This window comes from Triticum dicoccoides, chromosome 5B (assembly GCF_002162155.2).
Source record: "Triticum dicoccoides isolate Atlit2015 ecotype Zavitan chromosome 5B, WEW_v2.0, whole genome shotgun sequence".
Classification (NCBI taxonomy): Eukaryota; Viridiplantae; Streptophyta; class Magnoliopsida; order Poales; family Poaceae; genus Triticum; species Triticum dicoccoides.
The window spans coordinates 462,869,588-462,885,347 of NC_041389.1; the positions used below are offsets into that span (position 1 = coordinate 462,869,588).

Consider the following 15,760-nt stretch of genomic DNA (forward strand, 5'->3'; position numbering starts at 1 on the left):
GTGGCTATTATCCAAGGATGTATAGTGGCATGTAAAGCTATACTAGACTTATCTTGACATTTTACTATTACACATCCATATTTCTTGCTTACCTTGCATCCCTACTAACACAGTATACACCGTGATGAAAACATTGTGTGAATTAGGTAACTATAGACCATTACAAAGAGAGAGGAAGGGGCATCCGCCTGTTTCAGCTCTAGCCCCTCTCTTGCTAAATTTATTACATTTTCTAATGTGCCTTCGTTTCGGGTCGCGGCTATGACATTACTATACGTCATCTTGCTGGCCAGGTGCAAAGTAGAGCATGCATTAGAATGTGTAGTTGCTTCCGTGCGGATACCAGGCCTTTGATCAATGATTGAGTCAGGCAAAATTGGAAATAGAAGCAACTCATCACACAAGAGTTGGAAAAAAGCATACGTAAGCACGTGCACTATATTAGACAGTAGCAAATAGCAAACCAAGCCTTATACTCCAAACCTATTCATGGACTATCCTCTACGACAAATAGGGGTTTCGAAGATATGATTCTTAACTTCTGTCCGGAAGAAATTTGTTTTTAAAACCAATGACTTGCTGGTGAAGTGCGCGATTCCAATCAATTGTTACTATTAAGGTCGCAAATGTTTGCCATGTAATTGCACACTTACCTTACTTACTTCACACCTTCTCATAATTTCCTTTTTCAACTTGTTCAAAGCATGTGTCGGTGCTAGGTATTTTGACTTCAGAGCTGATATAAAAAAATCGTTCCTTTTGCATTATCAGATAGAGTGAGACAATATGTCGTCGAAGATATGTTAAAAGCTTTTTGAAGAGATAATTGTTAACATATGCCCTGAAGGAAATGCATTTTCGAAAGGACGACCATTAGGTAAGCGCGCGAATCTAGTTGACGGTTACTCCTAAATTGAATTTGAAAAGTCATTAATGCACGCCTACGTGATCCCACGCTTCTCCTGCTCTTTTCCCCTACACCTATCCCTAGTTTTCTCTTTCGGCTTGCTTGGGAGCTCGTGTCGGAGCCCGTCGGTATGTTCGTAGAAGAATCCCTTTGGTGTTATCGAATAGAGTAATAAGGTGACACGTCGTCCATGCTATGACATAGGCATTTCAGGAGATGGCCGTTAGCTTAGGTCCAGGAGAAATTATATTTTAAAAAATCAATGACCACCAATCGAGTGGGAATATAACCAATGGTTACTCCGAAATGGATTCGCTTCCCTTTCTTCTTCCAAACCCATAGTAGCATAAAATGAGGGGAGGTAGGCCAAGACAACCCGATCCCGAGCATTGTCGAGTTTTTCTTGCAGAGCTTCCGTGGATCCCTCCCGAACAATCGCCAACCACCATGGAGAACGACCAAAGGATACAACCACCACTAGATGCCGCTCGCAAGCGCTGAAAAATAGCCCCACATGCAAGCCTTGCTATATACCTAGCCCTACCATAGCTCTACTCTGAACAGTGACTCTCGCGCTCCACTCAAATCTCCACACCGACCCGCATCACTGTCTGGGAAGAAGAGGGAACTGTCTCGGTGTGAAGCCAATTCCCGAGTTGTATGGTAAACTTATTGAAGCTTTCTTTCGTTGCGTGAAGCACTTCTATTCCAGCTGGATTCGAGGAAATGATCAGCAGACACGCGTGTTCCCAAATTGCAGTACCATTGCTTCACAAGCATCGCTAAAAACACTAAAATAGAAAGAAAAAAACCGAATTACAAACCACCAATCCAGTGCAAATCTCTTCGCTTTTCTACAACTCCTTAAAACAATGATCCAAGCCTCTAACTTCATTCCTCATGGCATGCTTCTCAGAGAAGTGGTACCGACCATCGACGACCTGGGCGCGACAGCGGCTAGAAAACTAGGGTTCATCATTTGAATCGGGGGAGAAGAGATGGTTTGATTTGGTTTGGGTCGAGCAAAAGAAAAGAGATGGTTAGTTATTATTTTAGAGAAAGAGAAGAATTTCATAGCAATTGAAAAAAGACGAAAGATCAAAGCCCTAAAGCAGGATGGGGCAAATTATTCATCAAGAATCAAACAGTTCCCCTAAAAAAGAAGAAGCAAACAATTCAAAAAACCAAATCCTCCCTGAATCGAGCGAACGGAATCAAAAATTTCCTTAAAAAAGGAGTTGGTCTCACGACAACAATACTTTGTCCCCGTCATCATCGCACAAAGGAAACAACTAAACAACTCACTTCCTTGGCGGCTTCCCACCAACCAAACGCCGATGGACCATGTCCTCGCCCCTCTCGCCGCTGATCCAGAAAAATGCTTCACACACGCACACCTCCTGCGGCCTACGCAATGCCGGTGCACGCACCCGGTCCACGCAGCACGCGGCCTAGCCGCCGACCGGGGTCCAGCCGGGTCGCCCTCCGCATGGCCTCGGTCGGTCGCCCTCTCCACGCCGATGAGAAAAGCCACCCCGGGGCCCACCTTGTCCGCCGCTTTCCCTCACTCTTCCACACTCTTCCTCAGTCGTCCCACTCTCTCGCTTATCCCTCTCGGCTCCCACCTAGGGTTCTTGCCGAGGAGAAGACCCAAGAGATCGATCCATGCGAGTGCCTACCGCCGGCGGGGAACCGCTCCGGCGTGCAGATCCGGTGGTCGGCCACCTCAAGATCTGCTGAAATCTTTCAGCATTGCTCCCTTGCTCCTGTTCCCGACTCCTGGCCAACTTCTGCTGATTGCGAATATCTCCTCCTCCGATTCCGTCCTTTCCGAGATCCCCCGTTGTTCAGATCGCGTGCTGGAATCTGGTACGTGAGTGCGCAGTCCCATGTTCTTCCCTGTCGCTTTTCCCTTTGTTTTTTTCTTGCTTGCCACGAGGGAAGATCTGTAGGAGTAAACGATGGTACAATGAATTTGTAGTGGATGGAGGATCTAGGAGCGGAGCCGCTAGGGTTTTACAAGTTTTTTACATGGTTTCTATTCTTATGTTAGATTCATATTTTACCTTTTTTGATGCGCACAGACATTCCTGCTGCCATCCGTTTTGAGGTATATGAGGTTATTTTTATCCAGCGATTAGTTAAATCCCGCGCACCCGGCGCACCATCCAGATCTTGTACTAGTAGTATTTTTCTAGTTCATATGCGCTGTTTTACTTCTTCCTGGACTGGTAGTTAAAGCCGTGGGTTCTCTTCATGTTCCAACATTAACACTGGCTAGCTGTTCTTCATGATCCAACAACTTACATGCTGTTTCAGCGTTTTCTCAAGTCTGAATTACCAGTGTGCAGAATAGGGCTAGCATAACTCTACTCTTGTCCTGCTTGATAAGTATAATAATGGATTTATGTTCTAGTGTTCTCAGTTCAGTAGTTATACTTGTAGCGGATGTTTTTTCATTTATGTTGTAGTGTCCTCAGTTCAGTCGCTATACTTGCCGCGGATGTTTTTTTTTTAAAGATTGGTGATGTAGATGTTTTTCCCCACATGGCAGATGGAGAATTTCCTCACGAAATGTTCGGTTGAAAGCGACCTTGCCTGAATTGTTGATTGCAAAGGTGCCAACCTCCTCTTCTTTCTGTACACCAACCATTCATTTTGTTGCCTACAGCAACCATTTAAAGGCCGTGTTTATTTTCTTTTTTGCAGCTATTCTGGGGAATCAGTCGCTATTGGCTGTATCTTTCTTCCTTTTCCGACCTGAGTAGAGATTGTTTGGTTGAAGACTGTCATTCAAGATGATGCAGAGGCCATTCCGCCCGGAGGAGTACTCCTTGAAGGAGACTACTCCTCACCTTGGTGGAGCAGCTGCAGGTGACAAGCTCACCACCACCTATGACCTGGTTGAGCAGATGCAGTACCTTTATGTTCGAGTGGTAAAAGCGAAGGAACTTCCAGCTAAGGACCTCACTGGAAGTTGTGACCCGTATGTTGAGGTGAAGCTTGGGAATTATAAGGGCACAACTCGGCATTTTGAGAAGAAGACCAATCCTGAGTGGAACCAGGTGTTTGCCTTCTCAAAGGAGCGCATTCAGGCATCAGTAGTGGAGATTATTGTCAAAGATAAAGACTTTGTTAAAGATGACTACATTGGACGGGTTATGTTTGACCTGAATGAGGTCCCAAAGCGAGTTCCACCTGACAGCCCGTTGGCTCCACAATGGTATCGCTTGGAAGAACGGAATGGGCACAAGGTCAAAGGAGAGTTGATGTTAGCTGTTTGGATGGGTACTCAAGCAGATGAAGCATTTCCTGAAGCTTGGCACTCTGATGCTGCGTCAATCCCTGGCGATGGCCTTGCAAGTATTAGATCAAAAGTTTATCTTACTCCCAAGCTTTGGTATCTGCGTGTCAATGTCATTGAAGCACAAGATCTTATACCAAATGACAAAACCAGGTTCCCTGAGGTTTACGTCAAAGCAATGTTAGGAAACCAGGCTCTTAGAACCCGAGTATCACCAGGCAGGACTCTGAATCCAATGTGGAATGAGGATTTGATGTTTGTTGCAGCTGAGCCATTCGAGGAGCACCTGATTTTGAGTGTGGAAGACAGGATTGCTCCAGGAAAGGATGATGTAATTGGGAGAACTGTCATTTCACTGCAGCATGTAGCTCGGAGGCTGGACCACAAGTTGCTGAACAGCCAGTGGTATAATCTTGAGAAGCATGTGATGGTGGATGGTGAGCAGAGGAAGGAGACCAAGTTCTCAAGCAGGATTCACTTGAGAATTTGTCTTGAAGGTGGGTATCATGTCTTGGATGAATCGACACATTACAGTAGTGATCTAAGGCCAACTGCCAAACAGCTGTGGAAGCATAACATTGGGGTCCTTGAGCTGGGTATCTTGACTGCACAGGGCCTGTTGCCTATGAAGACGAAGGATGGACGCGGCACGACTGACCCTTATTGTGTTGCTAAGTATGGGCAGAAATGGGTGCGTACAAGGACTATCATTGATAGTTTCACTCCCAAGTGGAATGAACAGTACACTTGGGAAGTGCATGATCCATGCACTGTGATCACCATTGGTGTATTTGACAACTGCCACTTGAATGGCGGGGAAAAGGCTAATGGTGCACGGGATACCAGAATTGGGAAGGTCCGCATCCGCCTCTCAACGCTAGAAACTGACCGGGTGTATACCCACTCATACCCTCTTATTGTTTTGACACCTGCTGGCGTTAAGAAAATGGGTGAGGTACAGCTTGCTGTCCGGTTCACATGCTCATCACTGCTCAACATGATGACTCTGTATTCACAGCCCTTGCTGCCCAAGATGCACTATATACACCCGTTGTCTGTGATCCAGGTTGATAACCTAAGACGCCAAGCAACCAACATTGTCTCAACAAGGCTGAGCCGTGCAGAACCGCCACTGCGAAAAGAAATTGTGGAGTACATGCTGGATGTGGATTCTCACATGTGGAGCATGAGAAAGAGCAAGGCAAACTTCTTCCGTATCATGGGTGTCTTGAGCCCTCTGATTGCAGTTGCTAGGTGGTTCGATCAGATCTGTCACTGGAGGAACCCACTGACAACTATACTGATCCATGTCCTGTTTGTGATACTGGTCTTGTATCCTGAGCTGATACTGCCCACAATCTTTCTCTACCTATTCCTGATTGGAGTGTGGTATTACCGGTGGCGGTCGAGGCAGCCTCCGCACATGGACACTCGCCTCTCACATGCGGAGACCGCCCATCCTGATGAGCTTGATGAAGAGTTTGACACCTTCCCTACATCACGCCCACCTGACATCGTAAGGATGCGGTATGACCGCCTCCGGAGCGTTGCTGGGAGGATCCAGACTGTTGTTGGTGATCTTGCAACACAAGGAGAGAGGCTACAGTCTCTGCTGAGCTGGAGAGACCCGAGGGCCACCGCGCTGTTTGTGACCTTCTGCTTCATCGCGGCAATCGTCCTGTACGTCACACCATTCCGCGTTGTGGTCTTCCTTGCAGGCCTGTACACCCTGAGGCACCCGAGGTTCCGCCACAAGATGCCGTCTGTCCCGCTGAACTTCTTCAGGAGGCTGCCGGCAAGGACTGATAGCATGCTGTAAGGTGCAACCGTCTCTCGCTCCGCGGTCCGGCGCCTTCCTTGTTTCGGTGGCTCGATGCTGAGCATGTTCTATAGCTGCAACTGAGATGAAGCTGGGGTCGAAGCGCGGTTGCCAAAAAATTGAACTGAACTATGTCGTTGTTTGTAGTCTTTTCAGTTACCTGTGTCTGTTTTGGGACGGTTTTGAACCTTTCTTGTTAACGACTGAAATGCTTGATGTGTGACTAGTTATTATGCATGTATGCCGCCTGAAGAAATTGTGCCATCACCTGAGCTTCTGCTGTGCCCTATCATCTTTTGCCTTTGCATGTAGTAATAGTTTGCATCAGAAGATTCATTGTGTGCCTGGGACACTGTTAATGATTTTTTTTTTTGCTGAACGGCTGGAGCGTGAACTGAATCCATGACGGCATTTTGGTGTCACTGAACCTGGGTTGGTATATGTGTGCACGTAGTTTCAGGTCAAGTATGTATGTACAAGTAGTTGGCGTGTTGCGCACTTGCGCCTTTGTACGCCGCTTCATGTATCTTCTTCTCTTTCTTCCCAATTTTTTAATAGGAATGCCGATCTATCTTCAGTTGCTTCAGTTGGAGCTGCTGCAAGTATTGGATCCAACTCGTTTTTGCACTTCACAGATGGGAGTGTTCCTCCACTCGCCTGAATATGACGAAGAGCTGGCATTTATCTTCCAAATTTGAATGTCAACTCCTCGAATGCCAATCGATATCTTGAGGAAATTGCGCTTGTCCACGTATTTTCATTTTTTGATCGATATATACATATGCTCAAAAATCAACTTCTTAGGCTGTAATACATTGAAAAATCAATTGCTTCCTGTCTTTGCATGCCAAGCGCCTACACCAATTTAGGCTACTATATACACATTTTATAAATATTTAGGCAGGCTTGTCGGAAATATCGAGGTCCACGTAGTACTTGCTTACAGTTTTCCTCTCCAAAAGAAATTTGTCCCTTATGCTTTTCAAAGTATATTCATGCTAGTTAGGTAGAGGCATGTGAGATACTATAAAAATGTGCTGGCTGCCAACACTAAATTTAAATTGAATGGTACTGTATGTTAATATATCACTACTCAGTTAACGTATCACGCTTCTTCAGACGTGAGACAGCGAGGCATACATACAAGTTCCAATCGAGCTTCTTAAGACAACCGCCCATCCATACTGCCAGCAAAACCAGACGATCAAAGATAAAGCAGGCGCACACAGCAGCACTAACAATGGTCGCGCCATGGGGCAGTGTAGCAGCAAGCAAGCAAAGCATTTGTCCATCTTGTGCGTGTCGCGCAATATGCTTGCGAACGCGCATGAGGTAAAATAAATCTCAACTAATGAACCGCCTGCTCGATTCATCTCCAGCATTTCATAGTATCATTTAAGAAAGAACCATGCTCTCATGGAAAAGAACATACTCTGCTTAATCTATGTTTTCATACGTCGGGGCAGGGTAGGCGGAAAGATAATTGACACTTGACAGTACAGTACTATTTCACAAAGATAAAAAGGGTGATCTTTGAGAGGGGACAAAGCTGTTAATTCTTTTCTTTTCTTTCTATTTCTATATTTTCTTTATATAATTATCTGAATAAGTACTTGGTACTACGGACCCTCAAACCGTCCGCAACTGTCCGGACTGTGCGGTCAGGACGTGTTGTGCCAACACGGGACTATATCGGTCCGCCGAACGGTCCGGATGTGTTGTGCCATCACACGCGGGCATGTATCGGTCCGCCGAGCGGTCCGGACGTACTTTTTTTGGCAAAGCCGAGACAAACTGGGGGGAGCGGGGCTTTGCGGCATTCCGAACAGCAGCCACGTAGGACTCCGACACCCCTGGCCCACCTAAAACTCCTCCCGGACCTCGCGCCTCCATCTTTCCATTTTCTCTCTTGCCTTCGCCGCCGCTCCACCATCCCATCCGCCATGCCACACCCCTGTCGGAACTCGACGAGTCCGTCATGTCCAACGATATACCCGGGCTCCACGTCGCTTCTCCTCCGCTGTCGTGACGAGCCTCTCCTCCGACTGCTGCTCAGGTACCATCCACTCCTACGCTGCTCAACGTGCCCCGCAAGTGTTCGGCGAATTGTCCGAGCTAATTTTTTTTGTCCCTTCTTCTTTGAAGCAATGGATTCAAATATGGAGTACATATACGAGCACTATGTTGAGTCGTCTGACTCGTCCGACGAGGAGGACTATACCGATGAGACGGCGATGAAGCAGACAGTGCTTGTAGATGCTGAGTATGCGGAGGAGCATGTTCTAAATTTCAAGGGACCGATCAAGGGTCATAGAGTGCTCAACCGCAACCGGGCGCGCATCCATTTGATGCTGATGGATTACTACCTTGCCCCCGATGCCCTCTTCACTGACAATTTTCGTCGGCACATTCGGAGCAAAAATGTCTTCGATCGTCTCTACCATGGCGTCTGGTCCTTTGGTGACTACTTCATCTTGAAGAAGGACGATGTGGGAAGGATTGGTTTCTCTTGTTACCTGAAGTGCACGGCCTCACTACGGATGCTTGCATATGGCATGGTCGCAAATTCGTGGGACAAGTACTTGCAGATGTCCGAGAGCACATGCACAGGTTCGCAACTATCGTGGTCTTGGTGTTTGGACCTCGGTATTTGAGAGAACCAACTATGGCAGACACCAAGAGGCCCTTGGAAATCTCAGGAGCAAGAGGATGGCCAGGTTTGCTCGGATCACTTGATTGCATGCATTGGAAATGGAAGAACCGCCCAAAAGCTTTGCAAGAGCAATATCATGGTCATGTTAAGAAGCCCACCATAATTCTTGAAGCAGTTGCATAACAAGATCTTTGGATTTGACCCTCTTTCTTTGGCATGCCCGGGTCTCACAATGACATTAATGTGCTGCATCGATCACCATTGTATGCTAGGCTGACTGAAAAAAGCTCATCCTTGTCACTATACTGTCAATGGGCATGAGTAAAACATGGGCTACTATCTGGTTGATGGTATCTATCCTCCTTGGGCTACCTTTGTGAACACCATCTCTAACCCAGTTGGTCAGAGAAAGTCTCACCTTGCCCAAAGACAAGAAGCAGCTAGAAAGGATGTTGACAGGGCTTTTGGAGTTTTGCAGGCATGTTTTGCAGTAGTTGGTGGACGTACTAAACAATGGGATCCATAGACCTTGTGGGAGGTGATGACCTATTGTGTGATCATGCACAACATGACCGTGGAGGATGAGGGTGAGGATGCGGCCACATGTCTTGAATTTGAGAACATGAGTGATCCTATCGAACCTCCTGACCAAAATCCGGCCACCTTTGAAGAGTTTGTTCAAATGCATCAACAAAATAGGCATCGAGGAACTCATGAGCAACTGAAGGAAGATCTGATAGAGCATCTGTGGGCGGTTAAGAGGGACAACAATGTTGGAGTGTAATATTTAAACTTTTTTTGATTATAACTATCGCTACATTTGAACATTTGAACTATTTTAGACTATATATGCGGCTATTTGAACGTGCGGACTTAAAAAAAATGGTTCAAATATATGCAGTCAACGTTGGATGGCTGACTCCCGCATACGTATTTGCGGACTGGTCTCCTTGTCCACGGACGGATGCGGGAGCAAATTTGTGGGTCAGCGTTTTGGAGATGCCCTAAGTATAAGAATTTGACAGGAAGTCTTCAACAAGTTGTGCATATGATATGATCTTTGTCTCTTTGATCTGGTGGCGCAAAGATAATCACCCTCCTAGATGTGATATGCTACATCAAATCTAGGAGAGGTGCCACAACACCAAGGTTCATATTCTTGTTGGAAATATGCCCTAGAGGCAATAATAAAGTGGTTATTGTTATATTTTCTTAATCATGATAAAGGTTTATTATTCATGCTAGAATTGTATTGAACAAAAACTTAAATACATGTGTGGATACATAAAGAAATACTGTGTCCCTAGTACGCCTCTACTAGACTAGCTCGTTGATCAAAAGATGGTTAAGGTTTCCTAACCATAGACATGTGTTGTCATTTGATAACGGAGTCACATCATTAGGAGAATGATGTGATGGACAAGACCCATCCCTTAGCTTAGCATATGATCGTTCAGTTTATTGCTACTGCTTTCTTAATGTCAAATACTTATTCCTTCGACCATGAGATCATGCAACTCCCGGATACCGGAGGAATACCTAGTGTGCTATCAAACGTCACAACATAACTGGGTGATCATAAAGATGATCTACATGTATCTCTAAAGGTGTCTATTGAGTTGGGGTGAATCGAGATTGGGATTTGTCACTCCGTATGACAGAGATGTATCTCTGGGCCCTCTTGGTAATACACATCACAAGAAGCTTGCAAGCAAATTGGCTAAGGAGTTAGTTACGAGATGATGTATTACGAAATGAATAAAGAGACTTGCCAGTAACGATATTGAACTAGGTATGGAGATACGACGATCAAATCTCGTGCAAGTAACATACCGACAGAAAAAGGGAATTACGTATGTTGTCATAAAGGTTTAACCGATAAAGATCTTTGTAGAATGTGTAGGAAGCAATATGGGCATCCAAGTCCCACCAGTGGTTATTGGCCGTTGAAGTGTCTCAGTCATGTCTACATCATTCTCGAACCCTTAGGGTCCACGCGCTTAACGTTTGTTGACGATATAATATTATATGAGTTATGTAAGTTGGTGACCGGATGTTGTTCGGAGTCCAGGATGAGATAACGGACATGACGAGGAGCTCCGAAATGGTCCGGAGGTAAAGATTGATATATAGGACGATGCTATTTGGTCACCAGAAAGGTTTTGAAAAGTATCGGGTAATCATCAGATCACCGGAAGGGGTTCCGGGAAGCCCCGGGAGGTTATTGGGCCATATGGGCCAAACGAGGGGAGCACACTAGCCCACAAGGGGCTGGCGCACCCCACCTTTGGCCTCTGGCCATGGGGAGAAAATGAAGGAGGGGAGTCGGCCTCCCCTTGCCTTCCCTCTCCTCCCCTTTCCTTTCCCCCGAGAGCAAATAAGGAAGGGGGGAGGGCGCCTAAGGGCAGGCGCCCTAGGGCTGGCCCTCGACCTCCTAGGGGTGCGCCTGGGCAGCCTGCTCCTTCCCTCCACCTATATATATGAGAGGAGGGAGAGGGGCAACACACACCATGATCCCCAACCCGTGTGCAACACCCCTCTCCCTCTAGTTCATCCTCGGTCATAATTTTTGTAGTGCTCAACAAAGCCATGTGGAGATAGTTGCACCACCACCGTCACCATGCCGTCGTGTTGCCGGAACTCATCTACTACTTCGCCTCTCTTGCTGGATTGAGAAGGCGAGGACGTCATCCAGCTGAACGTGTACTGAACGCGGAGGTGATGTATGTTCGGTACTTGGTCGTGCGGATCATGAAGGTGTACGACTACATCAACCACGTTGATAAACGCTTCCGCTTAATGGTCTATGAGGGTACGTAGACATACTCTCCCCTCTCGCAGCTATGCATCTTCATGGATAGATCTTGCATGTGCGTATATATTTTTTGTTTTCCATGCAACGTTCCCCAACAGTGGCATCATGAGCCAGGTCTATGTGTAGATGATATGCACGAGTAGAACACAAAGAAGTTGTGGACGGTGATAGTCATACTGCTTACCACAAACATCTTATTTTGATTCGGCGGCATTGTGGGATGAAGCGGCCCGGACCAATCTTACATGTCCACGCACATGAGACCGGTTCCACCGACTGACATGCAACTTGTTTTGCATAAAGGTGACTGGCGGGTGTCCGTTTCTCCTACTTTAGTTGAATCGAATTTGACTACGGCCGGTCCTTGAAGAAGGTTAAAACAGCAAACTTGATAATCACCATTGTAGTTTGGCGTAGTTAAGAACGGTTCTTACTAGTTGCCCATAGCAGCCACGTAAAACTTGCAACAACAAAGTAGAGGACTTCTAACTTGTTTCTGCAGGGCATGTTGTGATATGATATGGTCAAGATATAATGTGATAAATGTTGCTGTATGAGATGACCATGTTTTCTAATAAGTTCATGACTTGCATGTCGATGAGTATGACAACCGGCAGGAGCCTTAGGGCTGTCTTTAATTATTGTATGACCTACGTGTCAATCACTTAAGCGCCATGTAATTGCTTTACTTTATCGCTATGCATTAGCAATAGTTGTAGAAGCAATAGTTGGCGAGACAACCCCGACACTACGGTGGAGATCAAGGTGTCATGCCGGTGACGATGGAGATCATGCTGATGCTTTGGAGATGAAGATCAAAAGCACAAGATGATGATGGCCATATCATGTCACATATTTTTGATTGCATGTGATGTTTATCCTTTATGAATCTTATTTTGCTTAGAAGGATGGTAGCATTATAAGATGATCCCTTCACTTAATTTCAAGGTGAAAGTGTTCTCCCTGAGTATGCACCATTGACAAAGTTCGTCGTTTCGAAGCACCTCGTGATGATGGGGTGTGATAGACTCTACGTTCACATACAACGGGTGTAAGCCAGTTTTGCACATGCAGAATACTTGGGTTAAACTTGACGAGCCTAGCATGTACATACATGGTCTCGGAACACTGGAGACGGAAAGGCCGAATGTGAGTCATATAGTAGATATGATCAACATAAAGATGCTCACCATTGAAGACTACCCTATCTCACGTGATGATCAGGCATGGGTTAGTTGATTTGGATCATGTATCACTTAGACAACTCGAGGGATGTTGATTTAAGTGTAAGTTCCTTAGTAATTTGATTAGTTGAACTAAAATTTATCATGAACTTAGTCATAATAGTCTTTGCAAATCTATGTTGTAGGTCAATGGCCCCTGCTACCGTTCCCTTGAATTTTAATGCGTTTCTAGAGAAAGCTAAATTGAAAGATGATGGTAGCAACTACACGGACTGGGTCTGTAACTTGAGGATTATCCTCATTGCTGTACAGAAGAATTATGTCTTGATTCACCGCTAGGTGACAGACCTGCTGTAGGAGATACTGCAGATGTTATGAACGTCTGGCAGGCTTGATTTGATGACTACTCAAAATAGTTCAGTGTGCCATGCTTTACGACTTAGAACTAGGACTTCAAAGACGTTTTGAACGCCGTGGAGCATATGAGATGTTCCAAGAGCTGAAGTTGATATTTCAAGCTAATGCCCCGGCTGACAGATATGAAGTCTCCAACAAGTTCTATAGCTGCAAGATGGAGGAGAACAGTTCTATCAGTGAACACATACTCAAAATGTCTAGGGTATCATAACCACTTGACTCAACTGGGAATTGATCTTCCAGTTGAGAGTGTTATTGACAAAGTTCTTCAGTCATGAACTTTAATATGCAAGGGATGACGAAAATGATTCCTGAGCTCTTCGCAATGTTGAAATCGGCCGATGTAGAAATCAAGAAGGAGAATCAAGTGTTGATGGTTAACAAGACCACTAGTTTCAAGAAAAAGGGCAAGGGAAAGAAAGGAAGCTTCAAGAAGAATGGCAAGCGAGTTTCCACTCCCGTGAAGAAGCGCAAAGCTGGACCCAAGCCTGAAACTGAGTGCTTCTACTATAAAGGAAATGGTCACTGGAAGCGGAACTGCCCCAAATACTTGGCGGATAAGAAGGATGGCAAAGTGAACAAAGGTATATTTGATATACATATTATTGATTTGTACCTTACTAATGCTCGTAGTAGTGCCTGGGTATTCGATACTGGTTCGGTTGCTCATATTTATAACCCGAAACAGAAGTTGCGGAATAACCGAAGATTGGCTAAGGATGAGGTGACGATGCGCGTCGGGAATGGTTCCAAGGTTGATGTGATCGTCGTCGGCACGCTACCTCTATATCTACCTTCAGGATTAGTTTTAGACCTCAATAATTGTTATTTGGCGCCAACGTTGAGCATGAACATTATATTTGGATCTTGTTTACTGCGAGACGGTTATTCATTTAAATCATATAATAATGGTTATTCTATTTATATGAGTAATACCTTTTATGATCATGCACCTTTGATGAATGGTCTATTCTTGTTTAATCTCAATCGTAGTGATACACATATTCATAATATTGATGCCAAAAGATGCAAAGTTGATAATGATAGTGCAACATACTTGTGGCACTGCCGTTTAGGTCATATTGGTGTAAAGCGCATGAAGAAACTCCATGCGGATGGACTTTTGGAATCACTTGATTATGAATTAGTTGATACTTGCAAAACATGCCTCATGGATAAGATGACAAACACTCCGTTCTCCGGAACAATGGAGCGAGCCAATGACTTATTGGAAATACATACCGATGTATGCAGTCCAATGAGTGTTGAGGCACACGGTGGGTATCGTTATTTTCTGACCTTCACAGATGATTTGAGTAGGTATGGGTATATTTACTTGATGAAACACAAGTCTGAAACATTTGAAAAGTTCAAAGAATTTCAGAGTGAAGTGGAGAATCATCATAACAAGAAAAATAAAGTTTCTACAATCTGATCGCGGAGGCGAATATTTGAGTTATGAGTTTGGCCTTCATTTAAGACAATGTGGGATTGTTTCACAACTAACGCCACCTGGAACACCACAGCATAATGGTGTGTCCGAACGTCGTAACCGTAGTTTATTAGAAATGGTGTGTTCTATGATGTCTCTGACCGATTTTCCTTTATCATTGGGGTTATGCATTAGAGACAGCCGCATTCACGTTAAATAGGGCACCATCTAAATCTGTTGAGACGACATTGTATGAACTATGGTTTGGGCAGAAACGTAAACTGCCGTTTCTTAAAGTTTGGGGATGCGACGTTATGTCAAAAGGCTTTAGCCTGATAAGCTCGAACCCAGATCGGAGAAGTACGTCTTCATAAGATACCCTAAAGAAACTATTGGGTACATCTTCTACCACAGATCCGAAGGCAAGATCTTTGTTGCTAAACATGGGTCAATTCTAGAGAAGGAGTTTCTCTCGAAAGAAGTGAGTAGGAGGAAAGTAGAATTTGATGAGGTAGTTGTACCTTCTCTCGAATTGGAAAGTAGCACATCAGAGAAAACCGCTCCCGTGATGCATACACCAACTAGAGAGGAAGCTAATGATAACAATCATGAAACTTCATATCAAGTTACTACTGAGCCTCGTAGGTCGACCAGAACACATACCACACAAGAGTGGTACGGTAATCCTGTCCTGGAAGTCATGTTGTTAGACAACGGCGAACCTACAAAATATGAAGAAGCTATGATGAGCCCAGATTCTGATAAATGGCTTGAGGCCATGAAATCTGAGATAGGATCCATGTATGAGAACCAAGTATGGACCTTGGTGGACTTGCCTGATGATCGGCAAGCCATTGAGAATAAGTGGATCTTCAAGAAGAAGACACACGCTGGTGGTAATATCACTGTCTATAAATCTCAACTTGTCATGAAAGGTTTTCAACAAGTTCAAGAGGTTGACTACGATGAGACTTTCTCACCCGTAGCGATGCTTAAGTCTGTCTGAATCATGTTAGCAATTGCCGCATTTTATGATTATGAAATCTGGCAAATGGATGTCAAAACTGCATTCCTTAATGGGTTTCTTAAAGAAGAGTTGTATATGATGCAACTAGAAGGTTTTGTCGATCCTAAAAGTGCTAACAAAGTGTGCAAGCTCCAGCTATCCGTTTATGGACTGGTGCAAGCATCTCGGAGTTGGAATATACGCTTTGATGAGGTGATCAAAG

General features: G+C 45.0%; 1 protein-coding gene across 1 annotated transcript; it reads left to right on the forward strand.

Moving 5' to 3' along the window:
• The first annotated feature begins 2,452 nt into the window (after positions 1–2,452).
• On the forward strand, positions 2,453–6,305 carry LOC119310832 (FT-interacting protein 7). Its single transcript, XM_037586454.1, has 3 exons — positions 2,453–2,776; positions 3,462–3,525; positions 3,617–6,305. Exon 3 carries the CDS (start codon positions 3,706–3,708, stop codon positions 6,028–6,030), a length of 2,325 nt encoding a protein of 774 aa, XP_037442351.1. The 5' UTR covers positions 2,453–2,776; positions 3,462–3,525; positions 3,617–3,705; the 3' UTR covers positions 6,031–6,305.
• Positions 6,306–15,760: the final 9,455 nt, after the last annotated feature.